The 27,061-nt window shown below is 50.1% G+C and overlaps 1 protein-coding gene across 14 annotated transcripts in view; it reads right to left on the reverse strand.

Annotated features, from left to right (window-relative positions):
* The window catches only part of INPP4A (inositol polyphosphate-4-phosphatase type I A), a 131,448-nt gene that overhangs the window by 25,106 nt on the left and 79,281 nt on the right, over nucleotides 1–27,061 (reverse strand). For 6 of the 14 annotated variants that reach the window (XM_045771788.2, XM_087863316.1, XM_087863317.1 and 3 more), the window contains 14 exons: nucleotides 26,690–26,808; nucleotides 24,363–24,479; nucleotides 24,000–24,079; nucleotides 22,286–22,397; nucleotides 21,370–21,460; nucleotides 20,745–20,892; nucleotides 17,911–18,041; nucleotides 15,959–16,063; nucleotides 15,319–15,427; nucleotides 13,002–13,019; nucleotides 10,294–10,477; nucleotides 8,619–8,837; nucleotides 7,267–7,534; nucleotides 3,406–3,438 (listed from right to left, as the gene is read on the reverse strand). In XM_045771788.2, the coding sequence (XP_045627744.1) occupies nucleotides 3,406–3,438; nucleotides 7,267–7,534; nucleotides 8,619–8,837; nucleotides 10,294–10,477; nucleotides 13,002–13,019; nucleotides 15,319–15,427; nucleotides 15,959–16,063; nucleotides 17,911–18,041; nucleotides 20,745–20,892; nucleotides 21,370–21,460; nucleotides 22,286–22,397; nucleotides 24,000–24,079; nucleotides 24,363–24,479; nucleotides 26,690–26,808 (1,734 nt within the window). The remainder of the gene's footprint in view (nucleotides 1–3,405; nucleotides 3,439–7,266; nucleotides 7,535–8,618; nucleotides 8,838–10,293; nucleotides 10,478–13,001; nucleotides 13,020–15,318; nucleotides 15,428–15,958; nucleotides 16,064–17,910; nucleotides 18,042–20,744; nucleotides 20,893–21,369; nucleotides 21,461–22,285; nucleotides 22,398–23,999; nucleotides 24,080–24,362; nucleotides 24,480–26,689; nucleotides 26,809–27,061) is intronic. The other 8 variants (XM_087863325.1, XM_087863323.1, XM_087863321.1 and 5 more) reach the window with 6 other exon arrangements.

A 27,061-nucleotide genomic window follows, 5' to 3' on the forward strand; every position in this document is an offset into this window, starting at 1 on the left:
GCCCCTGTCCTTTTAGAGAAAAGGACACCTCCATCCTTGTGCAGCTATGTTCGGCTGTGTTAGTCTCACTTCCCAGTCTGGAGGAAAGGCTGTTCCACCTGGTGTCCCCAGTTTTCAGCTCTCAGACTACTCCCTGCTTCTGCCCTCACTTTCTCCCCCAGCCCCCACCTTCCCGCCTGGTCTCTATTTCTGGTTTAGTTTTCTTTTAGAGATACTAGGAAATTGTGACCCTGTACCAAAACAATTTCTTAAAAATAGAACCCCCGAGTGGAAAAACAGAGTTAAAGGTATTTTGGGCTTTGGCTCTTTTTCGTCTTCCTATTTAGAAGGTATTTAAAAGAGAAAAGACATGCCCTCATCAGCTCTATTTATAACAGGTCACCAAGCCCAGAAATAGGCGTTCAACCATCACCACTGGGTGAGCCCAGCAGGTGCAGCAAATGTGGCACAGGTGGGGAGTGGAGCCTGGACAGCACACGCCCCTTAGGATGAGGTGCGAGTCACAGAATGCCCACAGACATCACCGCACTGGGGAGAGGCCACGGGCCACGCAGGCGGTATGGCCGCCAGAGGGTAGGTCTATCTTAGATAAACAGAATCTAAAAGCCAGAGAGAAGGAAGACTGGCTCCACTCCTCTCCAACCGTATGAGTAGCACTTTGTTGAGAAACAGATTCAGAGGAAGGCCTAAAACTTGCAAAAGGACTTCCCTATACTCAGTGTTTGGTTAATGCAGATTTTCAAGTATATGTAGCCATTCAAAATCTGGAAATGATCTCACTGTGTACGCAGGCACACTGTATGTGGACAAAGATATACGTGATGCAAAAAGAAAAAAAAAAGCAGGCTTAAATTTAGAAAGTCTACAGTAGAAAAGGTCTTAGCAAAGAAGTCACAGTGACAGAGGACACTGGACTGAGGAGTGGACAGTGTGAGTCTCGGGCCCCGGTTGCTGCTAGGCAATGGTGGCCATGGACAAGTCTCTAGACTACTCGGCCACATGGGTCCTTTCTGGTAAAATGGAAGAGCTCTGCTAGAAAAGACCAAGTCTCTTTCTTCCTCTAAAAAATCTCAGAGGCCATGTTTTTGTTTCTCTGAAGAACTCTGTTCACGCATGTAAATTTTACTCAGCAGCAACTATTTAAAAAAGACCAACGGTAGCTTAGTTTTAATAGCCAAGTAACTGGGGTTTCATGAACTAAGAAGTAAATGCTCATAGAGCAAGTGTTGCCAGTTTCACTTTGCTTGTCCACTTAACATGCATGTACATCTGTACATACGTAATTAATACGCATTTTATTCTGAAAATGATCAGAAAGCACATAGTCGTCTTTGCTGACTAAGCAAATCTTCTCCGTGCAATACTTTTTGACTTTACCTACTTCTCTTTCAAAAAAATCCATTTAAGTGTGACTTGGTTTTGTTTCATTAGGGGGGAAAAAACCAACCCTGAAAAACACTGGGGGTAAAGGAAGAATGGCTAAAAAGCACTAGGAGCTTGTCCTGGAGAAAAGATGTGGGTCTAGGTGGGATATGTGTCTGCCACCTGCCCGGAGAAGGGCTTAGACATGTCTGGATGGTTCCAGAGTTCAAGAAGAGTGCCAACCACCATATATGCAAAACCTGTCAGTGCTTTACCTTCCAACTGTTTTCTCATTTAATCCATAGAGGGAGGATTATTAATACAGGTAAGGAAACAGGCTCAGGAAGGTTAAGTGTCTTCCCAGACACACAAAAAGAATGAACATTTGTATGGGTCTGATTAACTCTAAACTCTATGTTATTTCTATTGTGTCAGCCTGCTTCTGCCAAGTTAGGATTGGGGGGTGGGAAAAAATACGAAGAAAAACTACAATTAGAAACTTCCAGACAAAATGAATTTCAGGGACAGAAATGAGATTTCTGCCAGGACCTAGCTAAGTAAAGATATCGGGAAGTTAGATTTGATAACAGGGTCATACTCTCTCTGCTCCCTTTGTCAAGAAAGTCTTGACAGCTCAACTGAACAGGGTCCTTAGTGATGTAGCTGATTCACTTTGGGGGCAAGCTCCTTGTCTAGGTGCTAATCTGTCAGGGCTCCCTGACTGGTGGCCAATCCATGGATCACGCACACTACCTTGGGTAACTTTGAAGGGCTTTTTCAAATCCATACTCTGCTTTTGCATATTTTCCCCCTCATTAACAGGGAATGGAGGGAGAGAGGGAGGGAGAAAGACAGAAAGAGTGAGAGAAAAAAATGTGTGTGTGTGTGTGTGTGTGTGTGTGTGTGTGTGTGTGTTGACTGAGATAAAATATAGCTCTCTAGGAAAAGCCAAAGGAACTCTTGGCAGAGGACTATTTTAGCCCATTGATATTAACTGTGGACAAGCCACCAGTGCGTCTAGAAACGACACAGCTGATATAAAATTCATGGTGCTATATGAGCTGAGGGTTTGCTAAAACTGACAGGGAGAGTTTGGTAAACCCCCAAATCACTAGTTTACTGTGCTCTGGATCTAAAACAGGTGTCCTGCTACCTCACATTAATATCCAGTCAGAAATACGCAATCATCAGGCTGATTGGGTGGCTGGTTTTGGGGGGGGGTAAGCAAAAGCATATTATTTGGGGGTCTCATGCTCACTCTGGGGAACCCACAAGCCACGACCAGGAAACTCAACATGAACTAGAGCAGGGGTCGGCACCCTTTTTTGGTAAAAGGCTAGACAGTAAGTATTTTAGGCTTTGAGGATGATGGGGTCCTTGTCACAACTACTTGACTCTGGTACTGCCCCACAAAAGCAGCCAGAGACAACACGTGAATGAGCGGATGTGATTTCCAATAAAACATTATTTACAAGAGAAGGCGGTGGACAGGATTCAGCTCGGAGCTGCAGTCGGCCGACCCCTGAACTAGAGCCATAACCACTGACTCCTACATGCAAAGGCAGCAAAAAGATTCCATTTTTAGCACTATCTCCAGCTGAGCCTGCTAGCCATGCCGAAGAACTCTAGCTGCATCCAGACTCAGGAGAGAGGATGTCGTGGGACTGTGAATGCTGCAACTTTTGGGTGGCTGCACCCCCTCCGTGGAACGCTCACAAGTTCAGGTGGGATCGCAGGAAGTATCGGTTACAAATGTGCACTGCTCTGAGTCAGGAAGTCCAACGCACCCACGGACACGAATCTGACAAGGTTTTGATGGGCCAGCGAGAAAAGTACATGTGGTAGCCTGCTTCAGGCCACCGTCCCCAACCCAACCGGTTCCTCACCAGACCTAAGACAAGTCGCTAGCCGCCTCAAATGAAGAAACTCCTAAAATACTTTCCTAACTCTGGAAGCACAGGCAATCCTGGATAATTCAGCTACAAACCACTACCTGAGGGTTACAAAAGACATCTGCAGAAGCCGTGTATGGAAACCACGTACCTGGGCCGGACTCGTCAGGAGGGGGGCTGCAATCTGCACAGAAATGGAGGGCGACACGGATGATTAAGGAGCAGCACAAAGTTCAAACATGAACAACTCAGCGCTTACAGCAACTGCATCGGCAGCCGGCCGTAAGGTGGCTCAACTGAACAGAGAAGAGGTCGGAGGCCTGCCTGCCTCTTTCCCGTGAAGTCCCACGCGGGCGCTCGGCTGCTCCGAGGCAGCCGAACCCTCTGGGTGGTAAACGCCGACCGACTCACTGATTCATTCATTCATGTTGCTAAGACTTCAACATAAAATGCCTTTCAGGTAAGCAAACTAGCATGTTACAATGTGATAAGGTGCCCACATCGATCACATTGTATGTGGCGGAGCCCATGTTGGCTCAACAGCATCTGGAAGCACACTTACAATGAGAGAGACTGACCAGCAAATTGATCAGCCCCAATTCAGAGCCCGCTGCCCTGACTCGTGAGTGGAACCTGGGCTGCAGACGGACTGCTGAGACCCAAAGGTTAGGATCCAGGGATGAAACCAATATACCAACCCACATCTACGCCAATCGTAAAAATTTAAATCAAATTTAAAACTTTTATGATTTGGGGGAAGTCTAGAATTACAATGTGCCTCCAGGTCACTCAAACAATGCCAATTTTAATTCCATTTCACCTACACTGACTCGCATTTCAGCAAGTGAAGCACTCATTTCAATTTCGTATTTCCCTTTAAAACTAAAATTCCTTGGTTAACTGGGTGAGCCACCTGGAAGAAAACAAATCTAAAAAGGGGTCATTTCATGTCTTCAGTGTACTGAAATGGGTGGTTTCAGAGCCCCCAAAAATAGCTGGAACCAGCCGTACGGAGACGTTTACAACCTGGATTGCCCAGGGGTGGAAGTGGGCAGGGATCCTTCCTCTCTCATCACCTTTGGCAGGGACTCCTTCAACCGGCAAACGTAAAGGCCCCTGTGAGCTAAAGACTTCAGCCTCTTCATTAGAGCCTAACTACCCAGAGACCGTCTACCTAACAAAGCCAGAAACCCACAGTGGTGTGCAGGGATACAGAGCAGGGTTCTCAGACCTCTGTCCAGCTAATCAGAATTACCCCACATCTTGGAAAAAAAAATACAGATTTCTGCCTCCCCATAACCCCTTCCTCCAAAATTCTGAGTCTGAGTGACGAGGAAGGTCGAGGGGCCTGTTTTCATGATCTTCTGTGGTGATCCCAAATAGCTGGGTTGTGACCATTCCCGAAAAGGCATTAGGGGTTAAACTCAACTGGGTAAATTCAGTCTTTCAATCAAAGCAGGGAGTGTGTGTTGGGGGGTGTAGGGTCTCCTTCAGGACTCCTGGACTAGTGGTTTGTACCCTGAGATTTGACGACCACTTATACCTCCTCTTCTCTTCGCACATAATCTCAGGGGGCATACGGATCCGGGGTGCAATCCCCAGGCCTCAAGTTAAAACAACCTGGCCCAGGGTTTGTCTGAATGACTCTTCCGAGATGAGAAGAGGATGAGTGCATGCATGGCAGGTCATGGAGGCCACCAGATGGGGTGGGTGCGGCTGGCGATGCAGAGGGGCGTGGGGCACTTGTGACTTGTGCAGAAAGTGGGAGAAGGAAGGAGAGGCTCCTGGAGCCTCTGTGGTTTCAGCTGGCGGGGACCTGTCAGTGGGTCCCGCACTGGTGCATGCCTTCCAGGCAAGGCTCTGGTGAGCTCTGTGGGAGAGCGAGCTAGAAGGCAGGGCGACTCCTTAGCAGAAGATGGAAACCAAAGATCTAGGACAGGGTGCAGAGCTGGAATGAAAAGTCATGATGGCCCAGGGTTCTTCGTATATGATAAGCTGGTGTGAACACAACCTGCTCATTAGGCCAAAACAACCCACCCAGGAAGTTGGAACGGTATAGAAAGTCACGACAGAGCTGAGCTCCGGCCCCTGAGGGTAAGAGACTGGGTAAAATAAGCAGCTCGCAGTCTCGTGCTTTCTGATCCTCTTGATCAGAGCCATCTCTGAAGAGCTTCCTAGCTATGCTCCAGATTTTTAAATTAAGGATCATGGGGCGCCTGGGTGGCTCAGTCGTTAAGCATCTGCCTTCGGCTCAGGGCGTGATCCTGGAGTCCTGGGACTGAGCCCCACATCGGGCTCCCTGCCCTGCTGGGAGCCTGCTTCTTCCTCTCCCACTCCCCCTGCTTGTGTTCCCTCTCTCTCTGGCTGTCCCTCTCCATCAAATAAATAAAATCTTTAAAAATAAATAAATTAATTCATTAATTAAGGATCATCCACAGTTAATTTAGCGGCATACGGTTTCAAACACTTCTGTGAGTGCTGATCAGCTGAGTTAGACTCTCCCAAATGTGTGCTTCACATTCCCATGATCACAACAGAGCTGATTTGCATGGCAAACACAAGTCAGACCCTAAATACCATAAATAAATGCTCATTTAAATAACTTGAAAACTGCATTTAAATTTGTCTACATTTGACCAATACAGGATGTGCCTAGAAGGAAAGTGACATTTAAGTTATGGATATAACAGAATATCTGATTAAATAAACTCCCTCTGGCATTTTTTAAAAAATCCAATAAATTACTCTTTTTATAGCTGCAGGAAAATTTTTAAATTACAAGCAAGACAATACTGAAGAGAAATGAGCAATGAGCTTTCAGATTTTTTTTTTTTAAAAAACACAATTTACATAAGAAAATGAGAAGACAAACAGGACAAAATAGCTCCATGAAACCAATCACAGGCTTGGGGAACTGAAACTACAGTCCTTCACAGATGGAAGGGCGGAGGACGTGAGCACTGCTGAATCAGAGGCTCAAGTGAAATCGTGCCCTGGGAACAGACTGCAGGCAGATTGAAAATGTGAGGGGCATCTTACAAATGAAGGATTTATCAAGAGGCTCTCATAAAGGAGCACGCTTCTGCCTTAAATGAAAGCTGCCCGATTCAGAAATGAAAAGCCCTTGCTGTCTGCAGACTAGGCTTCGCACAACCAGGCCTCACTAACTACAGCTTACCGCTCCCAGAAGAGAGCCAAGGAGGCAGAAGTTAGGTCTGCAGCCAGCTCTCAGCTGCCTGGCCCATGCCCCCCTCCGGCTCTCACAGGAAAAGGTGGAAGGCCCTGAGTGACAGGGACCAAGGAGGGGCTGGTGGAGGAGGCATGTGTGCCCAGCTTTAGGGCTGAATGCAGGGCAGAGCATCTGGTTGTGCTCGGTCTCTGCAGGCAGAAGACTGTTTCTGAAGTGTGTTGCTTCATGCCAGCGTCCTACCATCTACTGAGAACCCTGCCTCGGGGGTGGTGCTGAACAGAAGACCCGAACTCAGCCCCAGGAGTGGGTTCCACCATCTGACTGAGTTACCAACAAGTGCCGAGGCAACATCCCCTGCTGGATAACAGCACACCCAGCTGATGACAACCAGCCTTTAGACGAGGCTGCTGAGCCTGCTAACAGCTCTCATCCAGCTGTGTCCCTGCATGAGTCACCCTTTCCTTGATTCTACCAATTCCTACTGCAATCGACCATCTCATGAGAAAAGCATCTGCGTTTGGGCCTCCTCCAGGTTCTCAGACTGGTTTACAAGCCAGAACAGCCCGGGAGCCCCACCCTCACTGATGTGGCCTTGAGAGTCTGCCCTTGCTGGACACGCAGACCCACACACGGGCTCCACGGGCACAGACTACAGGAGCTGCTGCCCTCACTGCCCGCGGCTCCGTGCACTGCAACATCCAGCTCTGCCTGACAGCCCTCCCTGCAGTCTGCGTGGGGGAGGAGGTCATGGAGTCAGACACAGACAGACAGATGCAGCGCGGGGTGGAGGCAGCATGAATGGAAGCGTGGAGGCGTACGCACGTGTGGTCAGGTGAGGATGGCATGCAGGTGAGGACGGCATCGAGCAGATGGTGGAGGGGCATGGTGAGGAGGGGCCACTGCAGAAGGGGTCTTCCGGTTTGATCCAGTAGGCGTGGCTGTTCCGGTTACCTTTCTTGCTGGCACAGCTGCCCGCGCACGGGAAGACGTCCTCGCAGCCTTCGCCGTGCAGGCGCTCCTTCTGCAGCAGCTTGTCCACCCGCTGAATGATGCACTCCAGGCTCTTGTCCACATTCAGCCACACTTTCTCCTTCCAAACCAAAAGGACCCATCGGGGTCAGCTCTCCCGATGGGGAAAACAGAAGAGAACAAAACCCCTTCCCCTGCGCTCCCCTCATACACGGATTCCCCTACCCCGGGCCACTGTGATCATTAAAATGACACAAATTAAGAAATATCAACATTTATTCAGAATTCCCTATTACTATTTGCTTTTCAAAACACAAATCAATGTACTGCAGTCATTGTTTTTAAAGTTGGAGACACGTTTGCTAGTAACTGTCACAGAGGCTGGACAGGACTTCCCAGTGCCTTCCAGAAGGGCCACAGGGCCCAGTGAGCCAGCTCGTCTCCTCTTCCCTCTGCTGCAGACCTCCTACAACCATCCAACACAGAGGGGACTGAGGAAGGTAATGGAAGCAGCTGATCACTTCAGACGGGGGGCAGTGGGGCGGCAGGGCTGGGAGTGGTTTGCAGAAACCCACACAGAATACAGGACGCCAGGGCAGGGCTGGAGGAGCCCTTCGCTGCTGACTAAAAAACTCAGTGCCTCACAGAAAAATGCCTCCAAGCAGTAGTCCTAAACAATGACGAAAACAAGTTGTGTGATGTGTCACTCCCTCAGGAGAGACAGATGCAGCTCTCAGGGCCACTCTGTCAGGAAGCAGGATGCAACGCACACGATGTCAGGGGCAGCGTCTCCAGACTCCTCCCCTATCCACCAAAATACAAATACAAAATACCCCCTCCCAGGGCTAACTGTGTAGAGAGCTTTGGGGAAGCAGGGGGCCTGGTGGGTCTTTAGTAGACAGTGACAGGAGACAGGCCGCCAGCGGGGCAAGGGCTCCATGGAGAACATCACCCCCTTTACAACCAGGTCTGACACCAGCCTGGACTGCAGCAGCCCTGCCCCTCAGATGGACACAAGGTATGAATATGCCACCTCCCTCCCTAAATCAGGTGGCTCAAGAGCCATCCCGGAAGGAGACGTGGAGCTTGTCTACAAAGCGGCCAACCTGTTAGGTACCTCTTGGGCGGGGAGGGGCTGGCAAGAGGCTTTGAGTTTTTCAACCCAAGCTCAGTGGCAGAATGAGGGCCGCAGGCAGCAGACTCACCCACTCCTCCTCGTGCCAGTCCACCTGCAGAGAAGACCGGCTGTTCCTCCCCGTCCACCTGGCCATGAGGGTGTCCTGGTCGTTCCTAAGCATCACTTGCTCCTCCTCACTCGACGTGGGGGAGGCCTTGGAGGCAATGTAGTCGGGTCGTGCCGCGTTCAGCCCGTGGATGGAGTTGGCCAGCAGCTTGCAGTCGCACACGGTGACCAGCTGCCGGGTCTGCAGTATGCACAAACCAAAGCCGCTGAGCCCCCAGGTGAGGGCCTGCAAGGCCGGTCGTCTCTGAGAGCTCAGGAACTGTACTGAGGCCCAGCTGTGCACCCTTCTCCATAGCGCAGGAGCCCTTGGGACGGCTGAGTTTAAAGGCTCCCACAAAAAGACTGGAGGACACGGGGAGAATGAGGGAGGTAGAGAAACCTCTGACATTCTTGGATCCCTGCCTGCCTCTGAGCCTGATGTGACTCAAGGAAGGGCCTGAAGACAGCCCAGTGTCCTTGCCTTCACTGACTTCTTGGGCTGTCCTCTCTAGTTCCAAGGGACAGGCAGGAATTTGATGTGATCACGTAAGTCTTATCTGTTTGCATCTAATACTTAAAGCTCTGGACTCTGGGGAGGGGGACTCTCAGCACAGCACTGTGGTTGTGGGGAATTCTGTAGGCAGCAGTTCTGTGGCTCATAATTCTCCTTCCGGTAACATCATCTTTCTTTTTCAAGTGGATCTAATTTCTAGCTCTCGATCTTCTTGCTGAGTGAACACATGTGAAGGATATAACACGTTCTGATCAGGAACAGCACCTCACCCCAGCAAAGTGGGTGTGCGTGGGGAAGTGTGACGAGAATCTCTATATGTGTGTGCGTGTGTGTGTTGAGAGACTGAGTAATTTGGAAGACCATCATCCATCAAAATGATCTGGTATATCTAATCCCCCAGTGTGACCAATATTTATATACTTATATTTATATATATTAAGATTTATTTATTTGAGAGGGAGAGGGAGAGAGTGGGAGTGCACACACACACACAAGAGGGGCAAAGAGCAGAGGGAGAGGGAGAGGGAATCTTCAAGCAGACTTCCCACTGAGCGCAAAGCCTGGCATGAGGCTTGATCCCGGAACCCAGAGATCATGACCTGAGCCAAAATCAAGAGTTGGAGGCTTAACTGACTGAGCCGCCCAGGTGCCCCTATGTATATTTTTAATCAGGATCAAAATTACAGTTAATTAGAAAATGGCTTATTGATTATATGTAAGCCAATGAAGTTATATTTCCTTTAATGTATGTCTGTATAATAACTCAGCTTCTTTCTTCAAATTCTAAGTCAATAAAAATTGGCAAAAAATGCACCAAGTAGGCAGCTGCTAAGAAAGCTATGGAACTACTGCAGCCTCCACAATGGCTCCATGGACTTGAGGGAAGACACAGCTGCGTGAAGCAGTAGCTGGAAGTCACCTGCCCTGGGTGCTGTCCTTGGCCTGCCCCCATCCAGCTCTGTGACCACAGGCAAATCACCAACCTCCCTGGGCCTTTGGGGGAACTAAACCTGACACTAGATCTTCAAGGTCATCCCAATGTCACCTTTTGTATGGATGGCTCCAAGCACGCATGGGGCGTGCAAGGGTTTCCAAAAACCCAAGGGAGCCCCCATCTCACATATAGCACGGTAGTGCCTCCTACCTTGTCTGCCAGAATGGCGAGGGTTCTTTCGAGGCCAGTGGCAGACCTGTCCTTGGCCGCCCTCGAGAGCCGCTCCGCATAGTAACTCACTTGGGTTTTCAGGGTATTGATCTGGGCAATGATCTCCTTGGCTCTGATGATGTCCTGTGGTATGTAGATTATGGACTGGCAGCTGGATGGTGTACTAGAAAGGATAAGAACAGATTCTAAGGAGTCTTCTCAAATCCATAAGGATGGCAACAGCCTCCCAACACCAGCCCACAACCAACACTAACTAAAGCCTTCTCATACTCAGGGATGTTCTCCTAGGCTAGTCTAGCTATTGATGGGCATAAGTAAATCTCAAGAGATTCTTTCTATATGGTAGAAGGCTTTGAAATATTAAAACACAATGAAGTCTTTTGTCTCTGATCTGTATGGGTCTATATTCTTACGTAAATGCGTATACAGATATTGAATCCAATAATTACCCAAATGCGCATAGCCTTCCACCTAAGAACCTTGCCTGTCAACGTATCAGCAGTACTGAAGTGGAGGCACGGGGTCTGCTAATCTCAGAAGGGGTCAGTCTATCACAGTGAAGGGAGACTGCCGTGGGTGTGAGACTTTCCACAAGAAACCTGTTTCTCCATGTGGCCAATCTTCAGACTTTCTGTGCACACACCCATAGCTCTCCGCCCTCATACTTCTGACCCTGACAATTAGACTTCCTTCTCCAGCACTTGCCTACATTGAAAAATCACGTTCCATCAGATGAAGAGGAGGTGAAGAACACGCCAAGCCAGAGGCCAGGCCTGGGCACCTCAACAGCTTTGAAAACCTGGCTCTTCCTCCTTCCCTCATCACCAAGTAATGTGTGATCTCAGGATTGATTGTCAAAGCTACAGCCCAGCCCCTGCGCAGCACAAACACCAGCCTCCGGAGAACTGACCACGTCCCAGCTGTGTGGGGCCTGGCTAACGTGTTTGGCCATTCTAGAGGGAGATGATAAATCCAAGTCTCTCCTCCAGGACCCTCAAGCAATCTAGTAGTATCAATTTAGTTTTTAGACCATCTGAGGAAGCCAAGGAAAGCAGGGAGTATAAGGCCCCAGTGAAGATGTCTCCTGTGATCTGAACTTGTGAGCTCCAGCTGGAATGGGAGTCCCAGCCTTCACTGGTCCCCATCCTTCTCAGCCTTCATGGGTCCCCTCAAAAAGCTGCCTTTGGGTTTTGGGGAAGAGGGAGAAGGTGGAGGAGCACAACCTCCATCGCTTCCCTGGGATATGAGGACTTGCTCCCTCCTCCCACTGGGCTCTTTGGACCCCGGAGGCAGGTCCCCAATAAACCTCCCTTGACAGACTCCAGTGTAAACATGCAAAACCCCCAAACCAGAGCACCCCAGAAAGAAACAACACCCCAAGCCCACACACCACGATAAAACACGATGGATTTGCCAGAAGCCCATGCAGCAGGCCGCAACGAAGCCTGCATGATCTGAGAAGTAATTTCACAGCACGATGTGCACACGACTACTTTCCAATCTGCAATCACTCTTCCAAATGAATAGCTGCCATTTGACAATTTAATCTTAAAAACACAATCTCAAATAGGATTTTTATAAATCTGCTCTTCCCTAGCCTCAATATTTAGAGCGCACATGCCATGTGTGCGTCACGTAGATACACGCCTGTGTATGCTGACGGCTATGTACACTCCGACCAGTACATCCGGTCCCCCAAGCCGGAAGGAAAGCACCGCCCCTACTCACCTTGTGTTCTTACAGGTCACGTTCTAATAACAGTAATCTGGGACTTACACACAGGAAGCATATGGTGGGGGGTGTGGAAGAGTAAATTTCAAAGAGCTGCTGTTAGGGGATGACGGTGAACATACAAGCACATGTGCTCAACTACCTAGTCCTAAAAATGGGGAGAGCCCAAGAGGCCTCAGTCTGGGTAGCAGGCTCCTCAGCACGTCCTCCTGTCCCATCTTAGGCAGGGCCCAGCCATGGCCCCCGAGCCTCCCCACCTCTGAGATGGCACAGTTCCAGAGGGCTGCAGGTGCTCCTGGGGCCTGTCCCCACACAAAGCGCCACTGCAGAGCCCTGGCTGCTGCCTGAGCAAGCATGCTGGGCATGACTGGGGAGGGCCTGGGGCAGCCATGGAGACCCCAGGCAGCAGACACAGTGCTTTCTGGCCGCCATCTAATTCTTTGGTAGGAAAAGTCACTGGGTTATATTAATTCTTGGTTTGCCTTCAGGGGGGAAAATTGGCCCAAGTAACACTGTTTTAAAAATCTGCATAAATTACATTCATGAAAATGGAAGCTGGCTTCATTCCCATAAGAGGTGAGGGTAAAGTGAAAACTGAAGCCCTAAGATTCTTGTAAGAGAAGCCAGCAAGGGATTCCCAACCACACTAGTGGGAGGAGCTAAAATCCCAGCACCCGGGGCCTTGCCTGGCCTGGGAGAAATGGGGCCCCCTCTCAGAGCACACATAGCAACAAAATGCTGCTGGGTTTTGAAGGCAAAATGGTAGACTGGAGACGGGCTATTCATTATCAAAGAACATTGCAGTTGGAAGAGAGAATTCTGTCTACGAGGGTATAACCAGGGGCCCCCGGTGGCACCGAGGGCTGAAGCACCTCACAGAGGAGGGGACAGCACAGGCTTTCTCTACAGGAGAGCAAGACCCAAACAGACACTCTCTCCACAGACAGAAAACTCACCAACACTCCTCAAAACTGCTAAAGAAAAGAACCAAAACGAAGTATTAGCAGTTAGCAAACACCAAATGCAAAATAAAAAGTTAAAAAGCCAAGTTATCTTTTGTCAAAACCCTTGAAATTATGTGTTGAAGTACCCACTACAGGGACAATAAAAATTATGAGCCCAATGTGCTTATTCATCAGAGCAACGTCAATGTCTGTGCACAAGCCCCGGGGAGACATCCCGCCTGCGGGCCAAGTTATGTCTACATTTAAGGTACAGTTAAAATAATGAAAATCATTTCTACAGGTGGTTTTATAACATTAGTAGGAAATTGAATGAAAATTTATATTATTTATTTGAAAAATACTCCAGAGGCATTTTGGAAGTAAGAAGTTCTGAACTTAATACACAGAATAATCAGGTATCAACATCTGGACCTTTATGTGACAGGGACGGCCAGTGGCGCCCCCTCTTGATGGGCTCTCCCCTCCGGGGCCCCCATGGCATCCTCGAATCTCCCACTCACAGCCCCACACAGCCACATGCAATGGAGTGACAGACACACGCTCTCTCGGCTGGCTGTGCAGAGCTGCGGTGAGCACAGAAGCTTCCTCTTCATCATAATTCCCAGGGAACAGCACAGTCAGTGACTCCTCAGCTGGCTCTGGCTTGTCTGGGCACGGAAGACCCCTTGGTGGGATCAATCAAGGTCAAGAGGGCTGTCTGGGGGCCTCCCAAGGATGCCGTCCCACCCTTAAGGCTGAAATTCCCCTTCCTAACCACTGGCCCTTTCTTGCCCTTCCTCCTGCTGCCTCCACGGCTCACTTAGCTCCAGGCCACCTGTGCACACATCTGAGCAATGATTTCTCATGGTGCGCTCTCTTCCACCTGCCAGCTCACCCCTCCAGCCTTGCCCCATGGGCAGAGAAGCTCCTAGCTGCATCCCTGATCCCCTTGGCCCAGTGACCGGCCACTGGACCTGACCTTTCACCCCCTCCTTGATCTAGTCTGCAGTCAGTTTTCTCGAGCTGACCCCTGACTCCTGCCCATGGCAGCACAAAGCCTCTGATTCCCTGGCAGGTGCCAACGCTCTCCACACGGCCACCTTGTCCATTCTCCTGATGCCCCCTGCGCCTTGGCTTCACCTTCCCTCCAACTGTTCTGTTCTCCATTGGTGAGTCCCACCCTTTCAACTCCACACTCTGCAGACGCTGGCCCGTGGTATTTTCAGCTTGTTTCTTCACTCCTCAGGGATCTCTCTGCAGCACACCTTCTCTTGTCCCTTCTAGGACTCCCTGCCTGGTCTGGCCTTTGCATTTCCAGAGCCTTGCTCCGTCGACCTTCTCTTATCAACAATTCTTCACTCTCAATCCCCATCAGCTTGAATGCATAATCAAGTAATAACCATTGTCCCCAGGCAGACACCTGCATGCTATTTCCTCTACTCCATGGTCCACTGATCTCACAGGACCATCTATACTCATTGCCCTGACTTCTTACACTTGCCTCCCTCATCTATTTAAATCTTGACAGGTGACGTTCTGGAAGATCACCAATGCCTCCCACATATCCAATGCAACAGCTGGGGTTTATGGCTCTCTCCCCATCATCCCTGCTCCTGGGGTGGCATGGCACTGCTTGCTCCAAATGGTGGTGTTGACTTGTCTGCTCCCAGGCAAGGCCGGGAGCCCCTCGGGGCCAGGCCTACCTCTGTTACCCCTGCATCCATGGTCACCAGCGTGTGGCCCCGCACTGAGCAGGCTGCCAGCAAGGCCAGCCCTCTCGCTCAGCTCCTGTCCTCAAAACATCACACCTCAGCCACACCTCCCTGCATGCTCCATGATGCCCTTCCCCAACTGCCTACCTGGCCATTTCCTGTTTGGACTGCAGCTGCGTGCGGCTCCCCTTCCACCCCCCGCCCCATTCTAGGCTTCTTCAAACAGGGAATGTTTACCACTGCAGTCCTTTCAGGAAAGGAAACAATCAATCTCTTGCAGGCTTCACAGTTTGTGGCGTTCAACATACACACCTGGTGTGACAGACCAGGGGCTCTAAGAGACAGCTGAGCCAGTAGACAGTCCACACCGGGGAGCCGCCTTCCAGGGGGAGTTCAATTTGCTGTTCATTTGCAGGGCCAGGACCACTGATCAGGTGCCCTCGTCACCCCCCAGCTCAGTCGCACACACAGAAGCACAGGGGCCACGCGGCAGCTCCTCCCACCACACGAAAGCACATCGGATGGCTAGATGTTTTTGCGGTCACGTTTTGATTTTTTTTAACCTAGGAAGTACCAGACAGCTGTACAAGGACCACGAACACTCTCCAAGTACTTACTGCTTCTTGGTCTCTTCAAATTTGTGCAGCTTTTTGCGGAGACCTCCTGACTTAAAACCTTGGCAGTGTGCTGCTGGCGCTCCGATGGTGACGATGTCGTAGTTCTGATCTGAATGACAGAAAGCTCTCCTCCGTTACTCTGGGCTCAGGCCTGTGGACAAGCCAGCTACAGGGATATGCACGCAACTCTGGGACCCTGCCCACCCCAGCCCGTTTCCAAGCAGTCTGCTCCCTCGGTCCCACAGCCTTGATTGTCTGAGGGCCCCTGGAGCCCAGCACCATCATTTCAGCAGAGAGGGGGTTCCTACACATCTCCAGATGGGGCCACAAAGAGCCAGAGGCAACACTGACAACACTCAGCTTGCATCCCTCCTTGGGAAGGATAACTGACAGGTGACTTTCTGCCACAGAAACACAAAGGGAAGCTGGAGGGAGGGTGGACGAGGGGAAGGGACAAAGGGAGGGAAAAGCATAGGGAACAAAGACCTTACGAAGGTCCTGTGCCATGTCTCTTATCTGAGTTGCCAGGCAGGAGAACACATAGGGAAGGCTGCGCATGTGTGGGGCAGCCTGGGGACCAAGCACACAGGGAGAAAAGAAGTCAAGTGTGATTTAGTGAGAGGAACAGAAAAATAGTTACCTGACCCCCCATCGTCTTGAACTCTCATCCTCTGTATGTGCAAGTTTGTGGGAACAAATTCTAACTTTTTATCTGCTTTCAAACTGCTCGCTTTAAATGAGGGACCTAAGAAAAGGAATATGAGAAAACAAGGACGGTTGACATGTACGCTGCATTCAGGAATGGCTAGTAGGACAGTGATATTCCGAGGAAGCAGCTACGCGTGAGCAGTACGTGCTGGTAGCGGCCGAGGAAATTCTGAGGGGCCCGTGAGCACATTTCACATCCAGAGAGCAGGTTGGGTGAAACACTGGAGGGAGGGCAGCTCACGGGCCTGAAGGCTGGTTCTGGGTGCTCAGGTGGGGAGCAGAGCCAGGCAGGAGTAGCTTCAAAAGGCTATGGTTACCCGTGCCCTGCCCTCCCATGACTCAGCTCTCAGCTGAGAAGTCGGACATAGAGACGGATTTTGTGCACCACGATGTCAGCACCGCTATAAAAAGCAAATGGGCCCATGCCAGGGACTGCCTGTTCCAACCCTGGAGAACGCCATCAGGCGAGATCTAAGAAATCGGCTCAGCTAGAGCAACACATCTCAATTCCCACAAAGAGATGAAAGGGTCTGCTCATCACCTCAGACCCAGCAAGATGAACGAATGCTACAAAGCATGGATCCTGGCCCTCTGAAACACAAACCTGAACGTGTTCCCTTGATTATGCTCGGGGCTGGTTAAGGAGGTTGGATGATGGAACTAACATCTATCTCGTTTCTGTGATCAGAATCCAACACTAATCAAGAAATACATGGTTAGAAAAGAAAGGGGTTACGAATTAGCGACAATCAGAAGGAGAGAAGAAATAAACTTTCTCTCTAGAGATTAAAGGTAAATCGTACCAGTATACAAAATGCAGACCAGCCACTGTCTGCTTTGCATTCTGTGCTAGGACACTGCCCTCTGGGGCCTGATACTTACGGGGCCCAGAGACCAGCAGCAGTGGTATCGTGGGAGCCTGTTAGAAACGCAGAATCCGAGATCTGCACTGCAGCAAGATCTTCAGGGACCAGGCTGCACACTGACACTTGAGATGCTCTGCTCTGGAAAACTCAAGCTCATGGGGGTTTCCTGCTTTCCCAGGTAATAGGTATCTGGCAGGGGTAGGTCCCTCAATTTCTTCAGCTCTATGCTGCCAATACACTTAGACCTGCCCTTCAGATTCAAACCAGATCCAAGGGCACCATCACCTTGTCCTCATAACCGTATGTGGCTTCTCCTCAGCCAAGTTCATGGGCGGGTTCGTATGTTCTGTGTCAAAACCTTAATATTAAGGACGTAAGATTTTCTTTTAATCCTGAAATTCCATTATGTAGTAGTAGGGGGAGGAAAGAATCTGAAGATAGACAATAAAATAACAAAAAACCAAAAAATTCATTCTATTTTGGAATAAAAAGGGATTAGTTAAGAAAATTCTTCCAAATCTACCCTTAGAGTATTTTGAAAACCGAGCAGGATCTTTCAAGAAGAAATGTGAAGTGTCTATACTTTACTTTCTTTTTTGAGGCTGAAAACGGAGCGCTCCACTCAGACAATTCAGTGTTCAATACAAGGATTGTTGACGATTTAAACTGGGAAATCTAGGAAACCACTTTGTCTCAAAGCAAACGGTTTACATCTTTGGGGCACGTCCCTTGAGCATTTTAGACCAAGACAAAAAAATAACATGAACCAATAGCCTGTGCTTTCGTCTCTCCTAAATTTCATCCTGCATTAGTTGTTCTGGCAGAAGACACCATAGAAGGAATTTTCAATGCAATTCACATACTTGTCTTCTTAATTAAGATCTGAGAAATCCATGTTTGAAAGAATTCACACCTACACGAGAACCTATTTTTAAAAATCCATTAGAGTGTCTGTCAGGGAGAGTATTTGAGCCAGGTTCTCGTTTTCTAGCTGGGAAAAGGGAGACCCAGCACCCACCTTTGTACTGATGGAGGTCAGTCAGGTTCTCCTGGTACGTGAGGATGATGGTCTGGTACTGAGTGACAATCTGGCGCCGGAGGCTCTCCCAGCAAGGGGACAGATCCCCCAACTCCTCCAGTTCACACACTCTGCAAGGAAGACACACACACACACACACACATCAGGTGTGGAGCCGGCTCACTTCCCTGGGAGAGGCACAGGTGTCCCAACCAAGCAGGAGAACAAAGCGGACATGGAAGTGCAGTCAATGCCAGGGAAGGCGTCGGACAACAGCTACACTGCAGGTCTCCAGAGCAAGCCGGGGGGCAGGGGGGCACATGACACAACACCCTAGAAGGAATGGCTGTATGATGGGCAGACCACTCACCATGTGGAAAAGCACAGAGATGCTTTTCACAGAAACTCTGTCAAATGCCTAGGGAAAACTAAGTGGAGGGGAGGGGCTCTAGGGGAGTGGCTCCTTGCCCGTACCCCCACAGGCCACGTGGGACCCTCCTGGATGCTGAGACGGGGGGGTTGTGAGACAGCTTCTCACTGCCCCCATGTTCTGGGGGTGTGTGGGCCTTCCTGCCCTGCCCCTAAGAACATTGTTGCAAGACATACAGCTGCCAAGCGGTGGTCCATAGCTAGCTGGCACGGGGCGGCCCTGCTCTGCTGCGCTTGCCCAGCCCCCTCTGTTTCAGCGCTGTCCCTCGGGGGACAAGGGCCATAGCGGGCTGGCAACTTTGGCTATGCTTTCTTTCTCTATGGGAGTAATGAGCTGTCTAAATCTAAAAGCAGCAGGAAGGCAGGGAAAGGGAAAAGGGAGAAGAGAAGAAAAAAAGAGGATCTGTCACCTTCAGAAAAATAAAAGCTATGTAAGAACTGAAATATAACTGTCTTAGCTCAGCAATAAATAATAGCTACATAATTGGAATAATGAAAACACAAGATAGACAAAAAAAAAAAAAAGGATAACCACATTAGGAAGCTGGGGAACGGGAAAGTACAAAAGACCTAAAATCCTCATCACAGGGAATCAGTAGCTAAGCCCCAAACCAGTTAAGAGAGTATGCTATTCGTTTATTTAGTAACATAGCGGTAAACTCTAAAATGGCTAAAAGTGGTTGTTTCTAGGAAGCAGATCAGAGAGTAGAGGGCCCCAGGACTTATGTCATTGTTAAAAGCCTTTGGGCACTATTTGTTTTTTTATACTATGCATATTTTCCTTTGGGGGAAAAAAAAGCTAATTTTATGCAATCTGCTAGATTGTCTGAAATTAAAAAGAAAGTTGTAGCATTTTATTAGGAAATTAGCAAGATCAAAGTAAAAGAGTACACAAGTAGGCGAGGCTGTGGTGAGACCCCTGTCCTCGCTCACTGCTGGCCAGCTGGTCCTGCGGCCGTGGGTCCGCTCGTGACCACACGAGCCCCACCTGCCACGGCTGCTGCTGGAGCCTCCCCGGTGTCTCTGCCCCCTTTCTGCTCCTTCCTGTGCTTCGGTGTCAGTTTAATGTTACCGTCTCACAGAAGCCTGGCCGGACCGCCCTCCTTCTCACCAGCCCTTCTAATTTCTGCACACAGCTCAAGCAGCTGGGGCTCGGGGTGCGGCCCCCACTTCTCCAGAGGGACTGCCTTCCACAGTCTGTCTCGCTCATCAAGAACCCTCCCACACCACACGCAACACCAGCCACGTGCGTGAAACTGGTGTGAAACACGATAACAACAAAACCCTCAAAACCCAAGTTCTCGTGAAATGAGTAAACTCTTCAAAGTTATAATCTAGTAAACCAAATAATGAGAATTTATGCCATAATTAAAATTATAACATGAAAACTCAAGACCTGTGCAAATGTAGATGGTAGGTAAGAAAATCTGTACAAATACAGAAAAGCTGAAAGGAAAAAGTTTAAAGTTAAAAGAACTATAAAATAGGGGCGCCTGGGTGGCACAGCGGTTAAGCGTCTGCCTTCAGCTCAGGGCGTGATCCCGGCGTTCTGGGATCGAGCCCCACATCAGGCTCCTCCGCTATGAGCCTGCTTCTTCCTCTCCCACTCCCCCTGCCTGTGTTCCCTCTCTCGCTGGCTGTCTCTATCTCTGTCAAATAAATAAATAAAATCTTTAAAAAAAAAAAAAAAAAGAACTATAAAATAGTACACATAGAGAGATAAAGCAGCTCATTGCATTATTCTTGTCATTCTTAGGTTGAGTTTTTTTTTCAAGATAAAAAATGTTTAAAAATAGCTGTATCCGAACAGTGAGATCCTGACTGCATTGTATCCTCTCATGCTCTTATTTTGTGTTCATAATTAACACTGTCTTTTGACAGCGAGGAGAAACGACATCTGAGGAAGACAGGTGACACACTCTGCAATCTGCGGGGCTGAACCCCTTCTCCCTGCCATGGGATCGAGGGAAAATGCCCCAGGCTAAGAGATATGGAGGACCAGAGGGCCCCAACGAGTCACACTTAGCTCTCTATAGCCTCTATCACTGTGGCCCTGCCCTACGGAACCAGTGACCAAAGAACGACCAGCCCTTCCTAACTTTCTACAGGCCAACTGAGAGGGGAAAGGAGAGGGGAAGAGAAGGGAGCAGGCATGCGTGCTGGGCACATGTCTGGGGCTTCCTATAACTTGTCTGGTGATGGCCTCGCACAGGAACTCAGGGGACAGGTGAGCAAACGCAGGCTTTGGCAAGCCGAGGCCACCGAGCAAGCAAGTGGCGGCGGCTGGGTCTGAAGCTAGCCTCTCTGCTGCCAGTGCTCTACCCACCACATCTAAGAACTTTCCGGAAAGGAAGGGGTGGATGACCCAGGCCTGATGGGCGGTCGGCCTCTCCACGGGGCCTCACCTGGCCGCGTCTTCTTCCAGCAGGAGCTTCACGAACTGCCGGGGCACATGCAAGGAGAGCACGCTCTCCGCCATCTGCTCCAGGATCCGCAGGTGGTTGCCGTCCGTGGTCGGGAACCGGTACATGCGGCAGATGGCACCGCCGAACACTGAGGTGGGGGACGCGGAGGGGACAGAGGCTGCGTGTGAGCCGGCGACACACCCGCTGTGTGGGCCCTCAACAGCGCTCCTTACTGTTCCTCTCAAGAGAATGAGAGCATTTAAACCAAGGCCCACCGGAGGGACTGAGTCTGGCTGCTCCTCCCCTGCGACATGCAATCTTCTCATCCCAGGGTGTGGAATGAACTCTGGAGTGCAGGGGCGGGGGCGGGGAGGGTGTCAGTCCCCAAACCCAAGGCAACACGACAAAGAGTGGAATGAAGGAGAGATGCCCCCCTACCCCTTTGCTTGGAGTATAACTAACTCCACATGCTGGCACAAAGCATGGCACTCAGACACATGGCAGGGAGGTGACAATCGGGGTGCCTGGCTGTGACAATCCGAGTAGGTGGGGAGGAAAGGGTGGGCATGGGCCTGAGTGGACACTCACAAGAGTGGCAAGAGTACCAACGGAGGAAGCTGTTTACCCGATTTCAGTAAGGTGTCTTTTCGCAACGAAGCATACTTGGATCGGATTCCCAGTGCCTCTGTCAAGCTCTCATCAACGGGGAGAACCATCTAGTGACGCGGACAGAAAAGCAGAAACGGTGAGACCCAGACAATTCCAGAACACTCCGCAGAAACGGGGCCCACGTGCATCATCACAGAACTCTAAGAATTAGTATCCCCCATTCACTCTACAGTAAATACACTGCCCCAGCCAAAATTAATCCACCTGCCAGTACACTGCCCTCAGGCCACGCACACAGGATCTTCTAGTGACTCGGTCACTTCACCTGGTACTGCGGTGTTGTGACGGACAGAATGAGGGGGGAACAGACGATGCTCAGAAACGTTTGCACAGCTGACTTCCTGGGCTTATTTTGGGTGAAATGAGCTAGCTCCGTATTTTACAGCAATGACCACTTAGCAGTGTCTGGTACACCGGTACTGTAGTCTGAGAGCATGAGGGGCCCGTGCGAGCGACGGTGAGGGAGGCAGGGTGACAGAGAGGGAGTGGAGCAGATGCAGAGGGGGAGAGGTCTAGGAGAGGCTCAGCGAGTGTGTGGATGGGAGGCGCACAGAAGGTGGCTGCGGGGCACATGTGTGCCTGGGAGGGAAGCTCTAACGAAACAGCAGAGGTAATCCAAGCCTCCTTGCACACCCCATCAGCCCCCCTTCGCCGCCTGAATGCAGCTCCTCCAGCCTGGCTCCCACTCAGCAGAGTCTTGCATGGCACGCTCCCTGAAGGGACCCCCCTCACTACTTTGAGAAGTGCCTGGGGGGATGGGCACGTTCTGCCTTGGGGGCCCCGTCTTTCCCTTCCTGGGACACAAAGGCAAAGTGCATCTGGACAGACCCTCTGACTCCTTCCAACAGAGAGGAGCAAGGCGGCGTGCTCACCCTCCCATTGACGGTGTCCAGAGACCGGGTCACAGGGGGCCGCTGGTCTGACTTCTCCTCCATCTGCCAGCCAATCACGGTGATGTTACCCACACGGTCACTCTCCGCAGATCTGCAATGAGCAAAGTGCTCTGATAAGAGGCATTTACCTGCACTTCATTTTCTGCTTAAATGCAAAGCTCAGCCATCCTGGGTCATCAAGGGGTCCTGAGAGTGCCAGGATCTGGTGCACTGGTCAGTCAGCCAGCATTCACTACATGCACAGGCTCCGGGGGAGGCAGACAAGGAAACCGTAAGAGCAGAGAGGAGGGCTGCAGCTGAGAGGGGACACAGCACCACAGAGAAGTGTGGATGTGCCTGGGGTACAGTTGGAGGGGAAGAGCCAATGCTTGCTTGGGAGGTACCCATCAGCCCCTGGGCTGACCTCTGCCCTCGAGAGAGATGAAGACACATCTTGGAACCAGGACTGGAAAGCACCTTCTTCTAACACTGAACCCCATTCTGTTCCTTCCCACCCACCCTTAAGATCTGATTAGACCCAAGACCTAGGCCTGGACCCCAAGTAAGCAGAGGGTTTCCCAAAGACTCTGAATCCTGGTATGATACAGTTAATGCCACTCTAGCCCTGGTCAGCTTCGCCTGAGTTCCCGCAGGGTGGCTGCCAGCTGCGTAGGCCCATCTGATTCATCCAGGGAGGCCCCAGGGACACCCTAACGCCTCAGGCTTTTTATTTAAGGTGTCTGATTTAGCCAGGTTCTAAACTTTTATGTGGTCACATATACTGACAATTTCCTTTGTGACTTTTTCTCATTGTTCTAATGCCTGGAAAAGTGCTTCCCCATGCTCTCTGCTAGAGTCCTACGTACACCCTTTTCAACAGAAGATGTCCATTTCTTACGTTTAGTGATGATCCAACTAGAATTAGTTCTGGCACATGACGTACCTGAATATTTTTCTCTAGCAGCCCTTTGCCCCACACAACCCCTTGTCTTTCTGTAAGATGCGTCCTTCATGCTGAGGCAGGTTCCCTCTGCACACCGAGGGCCGAACCAGGCTCTCGCTCTGCCCGATGCCTGCAACACTGCTCTCACCATAGCTTTAGAATGGTGCACTGTCCAGCAGATGATTAACCCTTGTCAGATTGCTTTTGCTCTTTTGAACTATCTTCCCAACTTTTACATTATTTTGAAAAAAAGAACACCATGTTAGGGTTTCGGTGAGCACTGTCCCCGAAATGAATTTGGGAAGGGCTGACATCTTGACCTCTTTCACCTTCCTTTCAGGGATACAGTGGGGGTTCCACTTCCTTCCTTCCATAAATATTTATTGAGCACCAGGCTCTGTTCTAGGTGCTTAGGATACGGCAATGAAGCAAAGCGGACAAAAACCCTGCTGCCCGGGAGATCATATTCTACTGGGGAGGAAGAGATGACAGATAAAAATATTGAGTATTATCAGATATATATGGAGGTTTTCCTTAGGTCTGCGTACAACAGGGCTCATATTTCCTATAGATACTGCACATTTCCATTCCCTAACGGGTCCTCTGATGGGCTGTTTTAATCTCACTTCAGTAAGCAACCACTCCTCACTGACACCAGCCTTTGGGAGGGGGCCGGGCCCTCTCTGAGTGCAGGAAATGGGGCCTTCCGCTCATCTGTCCCTGGACTTCATAATTCCAGGTCCTTTCAAGGGAATAAAATTAAATACCAACCTTAGTGTTAAATGCAACCTATGATGCCTGTCCTGGAGCAGATCTTTGACAATGAATGTTCCAGAGCCCAGTAAATACATCTGAGGAAGAGCGGGGGAGAGAAGGCATTAGTACGCTTGCTTTGCCTCTGGTCCAAATGCCAGGCCCCAGAGTCCAGCAGGCTGGCTCCCACAACACATCTGACCCTCTCTCAGGAGCCTAACACGGATGCTCAGGAGGAAATTCCTGAAGATGAATACATTTGGACGCCAGTTAATTTGTGAGCAAAGTAGTGAAGTTAATCTGTGTTCACCTCTCACTCAGATGATTACAGAACTTAAAAAAAGGGAACAAAATGCCACGAACCACAGTGTGTTACTTAACTGTTCCCTGAGATCGATCTTTGACATCATACACGGAGAGTTTGATCTGTGTCATCTGACTGATAAGAGAGTCTTGAAAGAAGGCAATACTGCTTAGGAATATAGGATTGTTGGTTCCCTAGAATAGAAAAAAGAGCAAAATCAGAATGCGGAGTTGGGTTTTTCCACGTAATTGCTTTGGAAACACACCAACATTTTCAGAACGAGACGCTAACCTTCTTACTGACTTGGATCGACACAAACACTGATGGCAGCCTAAATGGATGTCTAAAACAAGCCCAAACGCTGCTTAGAAAAAGGACAAAGGAGTGTGACAGGCATCTCCAGAAGCAGCCACCGCAGGCAGGCCCACCGCACGGCCGTGCCCGAGGGCTCACTCTAAGGCTTCTCGCTCACTAGAGGGGATCCTCTAAAAGTGAAAGGACCTGGATGTCCGCATGTATTCTCGGTATGACCACTTTAAATGAGTGATCTATTTGGATCTCCTACTTCGGGTTGTTCCTTGAAGATATACAACGTCAGATGTGAGAAGAAATGAATGACTTAAGTTGTTTCTTATTTCCAGAATCCAATAGTTGGAATAATTAAGAACTGACCTTTTTAAGGTTATCCTTTTCAAAAGACGAGCTGTGAGTTTCTAGCTCATAGGGGGCCATTTCTTGGCAGCCTAGCCCTGCCCCCCAGAGCCCCGTAACATATTGTCTTTCTCAGGCAGCGGTTACCTATCTCAGCCAAATGGTTCCTAGTTCCTGTTTGTGCCTGCTGTGGGTCCCATGCCTCTAGCAGTGCTCCTTCTGCGGCTCCAGGTTCGGGCTCTCGGGGTATGCTGGACGGCCCCGGCTGGGCAGCCTGCTGGGACCGCAGCCCACCCTACCTCACCCTGCACCTGCCCTTGGTTAAGGCCATTCTCTGTCTCTCCTCCCAAGGAGGCTATATACATCTGCTTTGCTGCCTCTTTCTCCAGCATTCTCAACCACCTTGGGACAGGGAACCACTCCCACAAACCCGCCTCCAGGGCCTGTCACACGCACCCCTTCCCATTCCTTCCCACTGCCAGTCAGGTCCTACATGCTCCCCCAGATGCCTGTCAGCTTAGGACCTCCCTGGAACACATCTAGTCAGGTGACTCCCCTCCGAAAAGCCTGATTGGCCTGCTACACACTCCTGGCCTGCCGTTCAAGGCTGCTCTCCCTTGCTCCTCCACGTGGGCCTTTTGCACACCCAGAACAGGGTAAGGGTATTCTCAGAACCCACATGACACTTTCCTATTGCACGCCTTTGCATAACTACCACCGAACTCGGGCGTGCTCTTCAACACGTGGTCCCCAGACCAGCAGCAAGGGCATCACCCGGGGGCTTGTGAGAACTGCAGAGTCTTGGCCCTGCCCAGGTCTCTTAAGTCAGAATTCCGCTAAGCATCACCCGAGGCAGCCTCTCCAATCCTCAGAGCTGGATGGGCCCTACCCCCCGGGTGCTGCCCTCCTCTCTCTACTCCACCCCTTCCCACACAGCTGTGTAGAGTTGGACCACGCTCACTGCCTCCCCACCCACAGGATGGGACGGTCCTCAAGGGCAGGGACTGGGCCTCCGAGGTCTTTGTATCAACCAAGGCGCCCAGCACCGCGCTCCACACGCAGGCAGCACTCACCAGATGCTTAGAAAACAAAACCGTTGATTTGAACTCAGAAATAAGTTTCCAAGAGAATGAAAAACGGTGGTCTAGGTTCCAAAATGTAAATGAGGGAAGGGGAGAAGTGCAGTTTAAGTCTGTTTGAGACTGCTAGGGAGGGGTTAATTCATACAGACGCTCACATCACAAACAAAATCCTGCACAGTCTAAGACAGAGCCTATACTTCATTTCGTAACTTACATACGGTGCTCAATTATCTAAAAGGAGTTTGTAAAACGTAAATATAAAACACACAATGCAAAAGGATATACAAAGAAAGCCAATAAAAAGAGGGGTATGTCCAGTAAGAAGGCTGGTTAATAAGTAACATTCTCCACACTGTGATTAATGAACACAATTCTCCGAAAGCAGCAGCCAAATGAAAATGACAAGGAAGAATGAGCTCTTTACCTCTTAAAAGGCAATAACCTTATAGGATCATTGTTCAAAGACAACCGGCCAATAGCTCATCGATAATTGTAAAGGATGTGGCAAATATGAATGCCACTGAGATGAACGTGAAGAGAAACCTCAGTGTACTGAGAACCCACGGAGTGCCAGCTGCAGGGGCTCAGGTCACCCGCAGCCCCCCCCGTGGAGGCTATCAACGCCGCAGGAGCCCGTCGCAGAGCTTCAGGTCGAAGCTGGCAGCACGCACCTCGATGATCTCCGTCTGTGCGTGTTTCGTCCAGAAGGCCTGAGGAGGGGTGGTGGCGCTCACTGCTACAAAGCTATTTGGTTTTCGGTCTAGCGATGGAGTATGCAACTCACTGCAGGCTATGGAACCAAGACAGGAAAGAAACGAATCCTTAAAAATCAGGCTCCCGTTAATTCTCAGTTCCAAACATGCCCAGAGAAAGCAAAGAAAGTCAGTGACACTAAAGGGATGAGATGATTCCACTGTCAGCTGTCACATGGAGGTGATCTTTTACACTGGAAACAAGCTCTTCTCATGCTCCCCTCCCCCATCCCCCACCCTCAGGACGGCAAGGCCCTAACTGCCAGTGGGAGGCTGAGCTGACGGGCACTT

The sequence above is a fragment of the Ursus americanus genome, chromosome 7, assembly GCF_024610735.1.
Source record: "Ursus americanus isolate L20-20 chromosome 7, mUrsAme1.1.p, whole genome shotgun sequence".
NCBI lineage: Eukaryota > Metazoa > Chordata > Mammalia > Carnivora > Ursidae > Ursus > Ursus americanus.